General features: G+C 37.5%; 1 protein-coding gene across 5 annotated transcripts in view; it reads right to left on the bottom strand.

Moving 5' to 3' along the window:
* Window positions 1-962: 962 nt before the first annotated feature.
* Window positions 963-13,288, bottom strand: part of TINAG (tubulointerstitial nephritis antigen) — an 81,187-nt gene continuing 68,861 nt past the window's right edge. For 4 of the 5 annotated variants that reach the window (XM_079781076.1, XM_079781074.1, XM_079781075.1 and 1 more), the window contains 3 exons: window positions 12,618-12,696; window positions 7,666-7,711; window positions 963-1,861 (listed from right to left, as the gene is read on the bottom strand). In XM_079781076.1, coding sequence (XP_079637202.1) covers window positions 1,791-1,861; window positions 7,666-7,711; window positions 12,618-12,696 — 196 coding nt within the window. In that variant the 3' untranslated portion in view covers window positions 963-1,790. The remainder of the gene's footprint in view (window positions 1,862-7,665; window positions 7,712-12,617; window positions 12,697-13,288) is intronic. The other variant, XM_079781073.1, reaches the window with a different exon arrangement.

Raw genomic sequence — 13,288 nt, forward strand, 5'->3', positions numbered from 1 at the left:
GCCCATGTGACCTCAGTGGACATCAACCTGATATCCAAATACCAGACCCTGCTTTTCTTTGGCTGTGGCTCTTTTTCTTGACACTGGAACCTGCTTTTCCCAGCAGTATGCCAGATCAGAACAGCCAGGGAATTCATGGACCCTAGGAACAGCTCTCCACCAATGAACTTCTTTGTCCTGTGGCATGTACCTGAGGAATGTATCAACAGTCCCCAGAGGGATTAGAACTAGTCACCTGTGGTGGTGCTTTGTTGTTAATGCATCTTTACTGTCCATCTTCACTACCCTGTATCACTGCCCCCTCCCTTCTCAGTGTTCCCTTCACCCACAATTTGCATTCAAAATCTTTTCTCAGGGGCTGCATCTAAAGAAACCCAAACTGAAACAAAACAAAACCATTTCTCATCTCTCTGGGGGGGGTCATCAGCCAGTCTCAACAAAGTGAATCAGCCTTGTGTATGTTTTCCAGGAAGGAACCATGTGAATAAAGCTGCAGTGATTGATGGAGAAAACAAGAGTTATGGCAACACTCCACCTTTATGGGCTCTGCTTCCTCCCACGTTCAGCACACCTGGCTTATTTAATCAGGGAATCTTAGGGCACAATGACATAGAAAACCTCATGCTGAAAATTAAGATGAGAAAGTACCCAGAAACAAAGACCCTGCATATCCCACCATTGTGGTTACAACCGGCCATGCTCACTTACTGATCAGCTTTGCTTCTTCATTTATTAGTTTGCCATGTAAGATGCCAGTGAATTATGAAAACATAATATCCTTTCCAGGCCATTATTTTTGGCTTTCTGTCTATAGAAAATTAAAAGTTAGATGCAAATTAGTGCCAACTTTGCTGACTTTAGAATCTCAAGCAGTTAACTATGAAAGGATTGTGATAAAGTACCTTTATTCTGTCTGACTCATGGCATCATGTTGTTGTTTGGGGTGGGGGTGGGGTAAATATGTTATCTTTCCAAACACAGTTTTGCAGCTGATTTTCATTCACTTTACACAAAGTGCACTGGCTTCCAAAAATAGGGGTGTCTATGTGTCAGGACTGTACTTCTGTTGTTGGCCTCTAAGGTTTTCCATTACTTACCATCTTTTCCACATTATGTGCTATTAAATAGAACCATAAAGAGTAGTTATTGGCTGTGGAGAGTTATTTTACTTTTGTGTTCAGATTGAAAATTAGTTTTAGACAAATGAAAAGAAACAAAATGTTAGCTTATTGAGAGAAACAATTAATAATCTATTTCCATTGCTTTTGACTAAACATAAACAAGCTCTGAATTAAGAAGGCATTATTTGGCTGAAAAAAAATTGGAGAGATGATAAATTGGCATTTCCATTGCTTTTGTTGTCTAAAGTCTTCATTGGTCAAAGAGAGAAACCATTTTGTTTACAAATAAATGCAATGAACTTTTTGGACAAGTGCCATCACACCGTGAACTATCAAAGTCAAAAAAAACATGGTCATGAGAGAAAAGTAAAGATAAGCAGGGAACTTGAAAGGCATGTGGCCACTCTGCTGTTCCCTCTGTTTTCATATGCTTGGTAATGTAAAGAACGCAGAAGCAGAGAGCCTGGGATAAAACAAGAAAAACAGGCAGATTACAATAACAAGGTGAAGAGATGAAGAGTGCACTGTCACAGAGAATCTCGCACCACTTAATTTCAATTTAAGGGGTTGCTGCAATGCATGGCCTATGGAAATTTAATGATACGTTATGGTTCATCTGAACTTGTCAGCTGGCCCCATGCTGCGATAATCAACTTTTCAATGTCAGACTCATTTACTCCTCGAAGAATCCTGAAATAGCCGTTCTCTCCCCATGACTTTCCCCAGGAATTGGCAGCAATCTGCACAAAAACAACAACAACAACAAAAAAATGAAAAAGCTGAGTATCACACTTCGATATTTTTAAGTCCTGCCTGTAAAAACAAAGGGAACTCATATATAGCTTTACATACCTTTAGACTTATTGTACATTGTAATTATTAAAAACCTAAATATTTTGTAAATAATAATAGAATGGTTATACCATTCATCAGTTAGATGAATATGCATGCACATTTATGTTGGCAACAGCCAGAATTGGTGGCCTCAGAGGACATACAAGCTACAGTTATCTACTGTGTGCCTAGCCCAGTGCTAGGCACGTGAGCAAAGATAAATTAGGCATTATGCTGTGTTTAGGGAGCTTATTTTCTAATGAAATGCAATCAACGGAAGGCAAGTGCTAAGGCAGAAACATGAAGATGTGCTCTAGAAGTCAGCAGAGGGGCATCTCACCGATCTGGATGGTTCAGGGAAGTTGTCATGCGGAACATGCCACATGAGATGCATGTTAGAGCTTGAGCACAAATTAACCAGCTAAAGAGAGAAGGAGGGAGATTCAGGCAAAAGGAAAAAGGAAGAGCCTAAGCACCAAAGCATGAAGCAGCATGAAACTGGAATTAAGCAATGAAATTGTTATAAAATTAGATCATAAAACACAAGCAGGTGGTAGGTTATGAGGCTGGCATGTGAGGTAAAGAATTCCATACTGAGAAAATAATAGTGAAGATAATGTCAAGTTTTTTTAGTTGCTTCCAGCATGAGAGCAAGCTGGATTAGAATTTTCCTTGCAATATTTTGTAGGAAATGAGATGGATGGGTTTAAGAAGGTAGACACAAGAGGAAGGGAAACTAGCTAGTAAAGTTGTCATAATTAAGTTGGAAGGCTTAGCAGGGGCAGGGGAAATAGGAAGAGAAAGAGAGATGTTCAGAAAGTGAAGCCATTAGGAATTAGAAATTTTCTTTCATTTTTTATTTTTATTTTTAAAATATGAGGAGGTTTAGCAAGGGAGTTGGGATAGGTCCAGAATGACTCTTGGGTTCAGAGCTTGAGGGGGTAAGTGCATAGGAAAGCAACACACATCAATGCAGAGTGAATAAAGAACAACGGGAAGGCCCAAAGGGCACACAGAAGGGAGTCAGCTGACCACAACTAAATACAACAGAAAAGCTCAGTCAGATAATAGCTGCAATTGTTCATGGGATGGTAAGTGAAACATTTCACAACAAGAGCCTCTACGCTTGCCTCCCACTCACCCTACACTGAGCCTAAGATGGAAAATGCTCTTGGATGTGATCTACAGTGATCTTCTCAAGGCATATATCGTTGCAGTGAGCTTTTTACTGTGTACTACCACGTAAGAGAGGGCAGATTTACTCAGCATCAAAATCGTCGGCTTTAAGAAAAGAACTGCTTTTCATCATTTAAGATTAGGATTGTTTTATCAATTTCTGTGGAAAATATCTAAGTATCCACAGAGCCTAGGTATCTTTTTATACTATTGTAATAGGACTTTTTAGTATCTCTTTTTTAGTTAGTTTGTTCCTAATGTGTAGAAAAGCAACTGATTTTTGTGTTTATTTTGTATACTGCAACTTTATTGAACTTATTTATTAGTTCTAATAGATTTCATTGAAGTCTTTAGGGTTTTCTATATATATAAGATCATATTATTTGCAAACAGAGACAGCTTCACTTCTTCCTTTCCAATTTGGATGCTTTTAATTTCTTTTCCTTGCCTGATTGCTCTGTTAGGACTTCCAGCACTATATTGACAAGAAGAGTAGACATCCTTGTTTTGTTCCTGATCTTAGCATGAAAGCTTGCAACCTTTCATCATTGAATCCAATGTTTACTCTGGGTTTGCCACATATGGCATTTATTATGTTAAGGTATGTTTTTTTCTATACCCAATTTTCTGAGTATCTACACTAATAAAAGAGAAAAATGCTAATTGACCATACCTTCGCTACACCCACAGCCAATCAGAGCAAGTATGCAAATTAACCCAACAAAGATGGTGGTTAATTTGCATACACTGAGGGAGGGAGGAGTGAAGACTGAAGACAGCATAGAAGGGAGAGGGATGGAAAGCAGAAAGCAAGGTGGCTGGAGGAGGGAAAGCACAGGCGGGGCGCGGCGGCGGCGGCAGCGGCGGGCGGTGGAAAAGTGCAAGGCAGCAGCGGAAGGGAAAGATCGGGGCAGCGGTGGCGGGAGGGAAAGCACGGGGGGGGGGGGCGGTGGCTGCAGGAGGGAAAGCGTGGGGTGAGGGGCAGAGAAAGCAGGAGGGAAGGAAAAGCACCAGGCGGTGGTGGGAGGAAAAGTGCAGAGCAGTGGTGGCGGTGGGAGGGAAAGCGCAGGGGGGGCGGTGGCAGCGGGAGGAAAAGCGTGGGGTGGGGGGTGGGGGAGAGAGGCGGCAGGGAAAGCGCAGGGGGGCAGGAGAGGTGGCTGTGGCGGAAGGGAAGCCCGCCAGAAGCCCTGTTCTTGCAGGAATCTTCCTGCAACGGGCCTCTAGTTTTTATCATAAAGGATGTTTGTTGAATTTTGTCGAATGCTTTGTTGTACCAAATGAAATGATCATAAGAATTTTATCTTTTGTTTTACTAGTATGGTGTATTACATTCATTGGTTTACATTTGAACTATCTTTGTATTTCACAGATAAATCTAACTTGATCATGATATATGATCCTTTCAATGTACTGTTGAAGTCAATTTGCTAGTATTTTGCTGATAATTTTTACATCTATGTTCATCAGGGATGATGGTCTATAGTTTCCTTTTTTTGTAGTATTCTTATCTGGCCTTGTATCAGGTTAATACTGGCCTCATAAAAGAAATTTTGGAGTGTGTCCTGCTCTTCAATTTTTTGGGGAAGAATCTGAGCAGAGTTGGCATTAATTATTCATTTAATATTTGTGGTAGAATTTACCAGTGAAACCATTTCAACTTGAGCTTTTCTTTATTAGGAAGCTTTGGAATGCTGACTCAACCTTCTAATTCACTGTTCTGTTAAGATTTTCTATTTCTTCATGATTCAGTCTTGGTATATTGTATGTTTTTAGGAACTTATCTATTTCATCTAGGTTATACAATTTGTTGGGGAAATGTTGGTCAAAAGGTACAAACTTCTAGTTATAAGATGAATAAATTGTGAGGATTTAATATACAGCATGATTATAGTTAAAAGTAATGAATTGAAAACTTGAAAGATGGTAAGAGAATTTATCTTAAATCATCTCACCATACACACAAAAAATGATAACTATATGAGGTAATGGATATGTTAATAAACCTTATTTTGGTAAACATTTTCCAATACTTAATGTATATAAAATCCTCACTTTATGCACTTTAAAATTACTGCAAACTTAGTCTCCTGACATACAAATTATACATATGACATAAAGATGGGTGATGTTTACTTTCACTTTTCCCAGAAATACTTTATCTTCACATACCCTGAGAATTAGATCTGTAGCCATTTGTCTGGTTAAGTGATCTGATCCCAAAGGATAATAACATTTCTCTTATCTCCCCAAGAGGGCCAACATGTTAGAGACCAGACACGGTCCTAAATTAAGAGCCAGGGTGCCAAGCGTACTGGAACATTATCTCCCTTGGTGTTTACCTGTCAAAAAGGATGAAACCCATCTTTTGAAGACATTATCTGGTATTTATCTGGCCCTTGAAAAGACATATTTATATTCCTAAGGGCAAGGGTAAGAACAAGGAACTTTTTTCAGCTCATCTTAATGGAATAAAAGGATGTGTGTGTGTGTGTGTGTGTGTGTGTGTGTGTGTGTTTTCTCTCCTTCTAGGAAAGGAGGAGGTTGCCTGTCTCGCTCCTCTATATAAATGGAGAAAATCCACTGTTTTCTGTCGTTCATTTATGGAGTGTAAACTGCTGCCTCCATAGGTAAATTCCATTGGCTCTTAGGCTCTATCACAGCACCTGCAAGACTCAAGGGTGGGGAACCAATGGTGTGACATCTGGCTGTTGATTTTGTTGTACCAATAGGAACTCTTTTCTTCTGACCCGAGTGCCTTAATACCAGTGGGACAACATCTCAGGCTCTTCACAGTTCTTGACAAAACAGTTCAACAGTACTTAAATATTTTATAATTTAATTAAAGCAATATTAAGTTTTATACAAAAGTAAATAATTTCAGTGACTTGATTGAATGCATAGATTAATGTTATTCATTCACTCATTAAACAAATATTGTTTATGTTCCTACTATATACCAGTAACTTTGCTTTGTTTATTGGATACATTGGTAAATAAGGCAGATATGATTCTGGCCCAAAATAAATATATATACAGTTTAGTAGAGAAAAAGTCAAAGCATTTTTAATAGAACAAAATATGATAAATTTTCAGTCTGATTCTTGTATTCTTACAACTTATGTTAAACAATTTATCCCAAAGAATCATATTAAAAGGAAATCCTGCCCTTATCCCCATGAAATAAACTTTTCTTTAAAAATTTTTGATAAGTAGTAAGTTCAGAATTGATAGTAACAACAACAAAAGTAGTTTAAAAGGATAATGTGCATGTTTTGAATATATGAGTGTGAGTGAGTGTGTATGCATTGTGTGTGTGTGTGTGTGTGTGTGTGTGTGTGTGTGTACTACCGTGGGGCTCTAGGATGGAAATGATGAGGTTGAAGATAAGAGGATCACAGTTTTCCTTTGCCCTTAACATTCATATTCATATTTACTCAACACATATTTACTCAACACGTATTTACTCAACAAATAGCTATATGCTAAGAACTGTTGTGAGGTAAATTAATTAAAAAACGTGTTTTTGTCTTTAAATACTATATTATTATGCGATTGAATAACTATTCAAATTCACTTAATAAAAATCTCATTCAGAAACTTAATTATAGGTATTCAAATAACATATCATCTTTCACATATTAATTTTAACTCTTTAACATTAATATAATTGGCTACTTCAAACTTTATTTTAATGAGAAAAATAATATCTAAGAAAGCTGAGTTTATGTACAAAGATGCATCATTCTACTTTAAGGTCCCATATATCAAGACAGATAGAGATACATACTTGGGTGGTTGATTTTTGTGAGTAATTTGTGGAGAACCCTAAATAACATGTCACTCTGGTAAGTACATGTCCTAATATATAGTGTTTTATAAGTTATAATAAGCCCTCTACTGTATACATTCAAATTCAAATAAATATTATCACCTTTTATACTATTTCTAAAAAACAAAAAGTATATAAGGACTTTAGACAATTCAGCATAGTTTATTGGAATCAACTGAATATTTTAGGTAATATATTTTAATATTTTTAAACTGTTTTTTATATGTAACTTTCTATTATTTTTCAGACTAGACATTTTCTCTTTTTCCATAAAGAAACCTGTGTATGTTATAATTGGCAAAAACAAAATCAAAACACTTTACCCCTATATATAAATAATTGATGCAAATGTTATAAAAGCATAATCCATAGCAAAAATTCTGTAAGAATACAAAGTTGATTGACATATATGAGAGAAGTCTAACCATTACTTTAAGTTTAATATAGATGATAATAGGAAAAAAAAAATCTAATTCTCATTTTGAAAAAAAAAAAGATTTTTACAATTTGAAATAATAGTCATTTAGGAAAACTATAACTATAACATTAATTATTGCAATGAGTTTTGCATTGGAGAAAATACCAGTATTACAAACAATAGTTTGGTGACTTAAGATGTGATAAAATAATACAAAGCAGGGGATAGAGACACAGATGATTCTAAAATGTTCACTTCACAGTAGAAATTCAAGTAGAGTTACATACCCAAAATTTTTCTTTCCGCCCCTGGGCTCCTCTCAGTGTGCCCCATCTACAAATAATAATAATAATAATAATGGTAATAATAATAATAATAATAATAATAATAATATTGTTATAGAGAAATATGCTTGTATAGTTTTCGTTTTTACTATATCATTATTTACATACTCAGAATATGTTCATCTATATCCAAAGGTTTGAAATGAAACTCACTGACTAAAGGAGATAAGTTTTAGGACAACTGGGTTATGGAGGTTTATTTTTTGTTTCTATTTTATTTATTAATTTTTATTAAAGTACAGTTGGCATAAAATAGTATGTTAATTTCAGATTTAAAACAGAAATTTGGTAGATAAATGGATAAAGAATATGTGGTGCATATATACAATAAATATTATTCAGCTGTAGAAAAAGCTCACCATTTGTGACAACATGGATAAATCTAAACAGTATTATGCTAGTGAAATAAGCCATACAGAGAAAGACAAATGCTCTATAATTTCACAGAGGTTTTAATGTATTTAAAGATTCATCCTTTATATCTAGCCCTCTGAAACTCTTCATAACAGCATAAATTATAAATCTCCAAGACTCATGATAAAAACAATGTAAATATGGATCATTGTTATAAATAAAAGAATTTATGTAAAAGTATTCATATGTATATAGTATTTTATACATCTAATTTGGAGTTTCTCTATACATGTGTATATCTACACTAATAAAAGAGAAAGATACAAATTGACCATACCTCCACGATGCCCACCAGCCAATCAGGAGTGAGTATGCAAATTAACCCACCAAAGATTCTGGTAAATTTGCATACACAGGCGTCCAGCGGCCTGGGTCCCGGGAACATCCTCAGGACCCAGGCCGCTCAGAGCCTATAGGCCCGTGTGTAGGCCCTGAGCGGCCGGGGTCCCAGAATGCCTTGGCCACTCCTGGCCTACAGGCCTTGGTGCAGAGCGGCCGGGGGCATGGTGGCAGAGGCTTGAGCAGGGCCAGAGCGGAGCTGGGGGGGCCCTGCCCGAGCCACAGTGGAGGCTTGAGCAGGGCCTGACCGGAGCTGGGGGGCCCTGCCCAAGCCACGGCAGAGGCTTAAGCAGAGCTGGGGGGGCCCTGCCCAAGCCACAGCGGAGGCTTGAGCAGGCCCAGAGATGGGGGTGTGCCAGTCTCGGCTTGCCAGTAGTCCTGCCTCTGCACGTGAGCTACAGAGGAAACACCTTTTCTGACCGCTCATTGGCAAGCTCCCTGTATGCCACTGGTAATATTCTTAGTAACTTGGGTAATAAGAATCCAAAAAGGTGATCTAGGGTTTTTCCACCACACTCCTGGAGGAAAAAACGAAGGTCCACTGCTGGAGGGCTAAGAAATGTCATATCCTGCCCTAGCCAGTTTGGCTCAGTGGATAAGTCCTTGGCCTGCTGACCGCAGGGTCCGGTTTTGATTCTGATCAAGGGCATGTACCTAGGTTGCAGACTTCTCCTCAGCTGGGGCCCAGGTCAGGGCTCATGCAGGAGGCAACCAATCAAAGTGTCCCTCTCTCATTGATGTTTCTCTCTGTCTTTCCCTCTCTCTTCCACACTCTCTAAAAATCAATGGAAACATATCCTCAGGTGAGGATAAAAAATAAAAAAGAAAGAAAGAAATGGCATATACTATGAAAGACACATCTTGAAAATGCCTAAACAAAGTTGTCATTTTTTCATGGTGAAGGGACTAGAGTCCTGTTGTTGAAAACACCTTGGCGGCTGCAGTGGCTGGCAGTGGCTGCAGCAGCAGGGTAATGGGGCTGGTGCCTTCCCCTGATCAACCTGGTCGCTTCCTGCAGAGGGAGGCCAGACTGTGGCTTAGGCCCGCTCCCATCCCCTGAGGCCTCCCAGTCTGTGAGAGCGGGGCAGGCTGGGCTGAGGGACCCCCCTCCCCCAGGGCACGAATTTTGTGCACCGGGCCCCTAGTATGGAAATAAAATTCTATATTCTCAGTACTGGCCCATTTTCAGTGTAACAGTTCATAAAGAACTCAAACCTACAATATCTCATTTTTTTTCTCTTGACTAAAACCAGTGAGGCAAATGTTACTAATATGTTCTATTTACTAATAAAATAACAAGACTTGTCCAAGATCTTAGAGTGAGAAATGTTGAACCAGGACCTCAAATCCCATGCTCTTTTTAATAAGCTGCTTTTCTTATAGATTCCCCAACTGCAATGTGTCCTGAACAGCATCAGTTTCTTGTTGAGAAAGCATATTGACTACGACTTTCATGGGACTTAATGGGTTGTGAGAACACAGTTCTACCCACATATCACCCCATCAATCCATTCCTAATAACTCAGATCTCAACATCAGAGCTCCTTCAAGCTAAATCATGGCATGCCATAACATAACAAACATTCCTGGAAGAGACACACATTTGTTGTTCAAATATTTTTACCATGTCAGTTTGCAGAAAGTTATTTTTTGTAGGGTACAGAATAGAATAATGGGGCCATGGCACTTTAAAGATGACAGGCTTATGGTAGAGATCTTGAGGCATTTAGGAAAATATATTAATGTATTTGGTTCCTTTGACATGAGAATGAAAGGATAAAGGTGATTTGGGATAGGAAAACACTAAAGAACAATTTTTTCTTTCTCTTGTTCCTGACAGAGGCTAAGAGTGCAATTACACTGATTGTCATCTCTCTTTTAGTTCTCTGCTGCACAAAAGGGGACACTTGAAGGTTTCAAATATCTGGGCAGTGTAATGGGTAAGTTTAAACTAGTTCAATTTCCAAAATCATTTTTGTAGTTTTGCAATTGCATTTACATCCTTTTCATTTTTCTAAAATGCCATCATCATTGATAAAAATTACCAGTCCTATATGTGCCTCCAAATCTTTAAAGGACATTATGTACTTTAAGGAGTAGATCATATCTGAAACTTCAAGTCACTCATTTTTACTCTCTTATTTATCATGGCTATCAAAACAATTTCAGAAGTTTACCACTCAATCAAACTTGCTTTTAGATGCGTTGGCTACTAGTTACCTAACATAAAATACATTCATATTTTCTCTAAACAACACTATTTATGCTCTTCTTTCCTCCACTATATCTCTTCCTTATAAGACTAGCATTTATTTAGACAGACCAAAACCTTAATCTTACTCTTCTCAGACTGCTTCTTTAAACTTGCTACTCTAAAGCAAGTTGTACAATAGGTTCATGAGCTTGAGAGATCTTAAGAGTGCCTTTTTTTTGCTTCAAGTGACTGTACTTCATGTGAAGTTTATACTGTTCTTTTGAATATTTTTCTACCTCATTAAATTGTTTTAATTATTTGTTAAGATCTTTTAATGCTTATTTTCTCTTAAAATTTGGTGACATCCAGATAAATGCCAATATTTTTAAAACATCTGGGCAAGTCTTAGCTCATGTAACATATTTCCCAAGGATGCCTGAGAACTGGTGATTCCCTACATTGGTTTACTCTCACTTCAAGCACATGATCATTTAATCTCTTCCTTCTGTATTCATTTTATATGCTCACTTTTAGATAGTTCTAGAAACACTTTTTTTTGCATAATATGAAAGGTCTTAGTGGAGAAACCATAAATTCTGTAGAATACAGCATGAAAACTCATTAAAACATAAGGTAAGATTTTGTATTGCTAAGATTATGAATATTTTTTAAAATTTTATTGAATTTATTGGGATGACATTGGTTAATGAAGTTATATAGGTTTCAGGTGTACAATTCTATAATATATAATCTGTATATTATATTGTGTGTTCATCATCCCAATTCAAGTCTCCTTCCATCACCATTTATCCCCCCTTAACCCTTTTTTTTCCTCCCCTACCCATCTTTCCTTCTGATAATCACCAAACAGGTTATGAATATTTTTGTCCATGTTCCATTTTAAAAGAATGTTGTTCTTTTCAGATCACCATGATAAACAATACTAGATTTCTTAAAACCCTATTTTAAACTATGTCTAAATAGTAAAATTATTGGAACCAAATAACTACTTTGCATAAGATTTTAAGTGATAATTTTTTCCTCCCTTGGTATTGATTTTCCCAATGAGGTCAATATATCCAGTGATTATCATATTTGACATGGTAAAAAGAGAAAATTAAGGTAAACCTTTCTTAAAGTAATATTCATACTCCCATTAATATTTCTTTTTAAGGGAGAGCACAGAATCTCTTGTGTGCTTCATTTATTTCTGATTTTATTCAGTAAACTACTGTTTAGGATAAAGAAGATATATCCTTTGTCTTCAAGAGGCTGACAATCTAATGCGAGTGATGTTGGGAAATGAAAAACGAAGTATAAAATAATTTGAATTCTTTAATTGCTACTTTTATAAAAACGCGTTTTAAATATTTCTATGGGTTACAGATGAAGGAATTGTCTGTGGAAGGCAAAGACAACTTCCTTCACAGAACTGAGTTGAAATTCTTCAGCTAAAAATGGGAGTATGGAATGTTAGGCACAATAAATTAGTGTAAAGTCAAAAGAGAGCCATGAAAAGCTTATCTCTGCCTTATCTAAGAGCAGCCCTTGGTCCAGTGTGACTGGAAGACAGCGATGGGAGACAGGAAATCAAGTGGGGAAAGCAGATTTGGCTGTCAAGAGTGTACAAGGCCAGCAAGCTTGGCATTCACAAAGCTGGTGAGAGACATTTGAATGCAGGATGTGACATAATCCACAGTTTTTCCTTCAGAGAGACAACTTTGGTGTTCCTGTGATGGATAGATTCCAGGGGCAGGAGGCTGAAGACATGAGATGAATGCTAGAGTTAAAGCAAGAAATAATGAAATCCTGAGTAAGAATGTAAGACACACAGAGCAAATATTGCTTATTCTTTTAACAGCTGTATCTCCAACACCTAGAATTGAGCCTATCGCATAGTCAACCCTAATTAGATATTTGCTGAGCAAGGGCATTGAAGTACACTCACAGTGGGCATGAACAGGAGGGCACAGGTTTGAGATCTACTTTGGAGGTAAAGGTAATAGAATTTCTGGGCCAATTTATACCTACAAAAAGGGAGAAGAAAGAGTCAAGGTTAACTCCGGGATTTCAAGGTTGAATGAGTAGCCATATCAAATGTGGCATTACTTGAGGTGCACTTCACACTGCACAGAGATGTGTTCCTGACGATCAAGTTGATTTATCATCACCAAAGACTGTAATAACAGAGGGGCTTCATCTTCCTTGAGTTGTCTCTACTGATAGCGGTTCTGCATATTGACCTTTAAATTCATGGCTTTTCAGGGTTTCTGACAGTTAAAACACTGTAGGAACCAAGGAAAGCTGATTATTAAAAGAAATTGTGGAAGAGCCTATCTGCACAGCGAGGAAGTCTTCTGCGATGAGAGTGATTATTTCCTAACTAATGTGTCAAGATCCCAGGGGCTTAGGAATCAAGTTCCTTAAAGCAGGTCTCACATCCAGCTAAGAATCTGGAGCTATAAGAACAATATCATTTTTAGTTTATATTGATGGTAGGTGTATTGCACTGTAGCAGAATCGACTGGACTAAAAATGCTGCAATGCTTCTGATGATTTTACTGCTTCTAAGGTCCCCGCATGTGCCCCATAGACTTGACAATAGGAATTCTAACTCCT

Source organism: Cnephaeus nilssonii (assembly GCF_951640355.1).
Source record: "Cnephaeus nilssonii genome assembly, chromosome: 9".
Taxonomy (NCBI): domain Eukaryota; kingdom Metazoa; phylum Chordata; class Mammalia; order Chiroptera; family Vespertilionidae; genus Cnephaeus; species Cnephaeus nilssonii.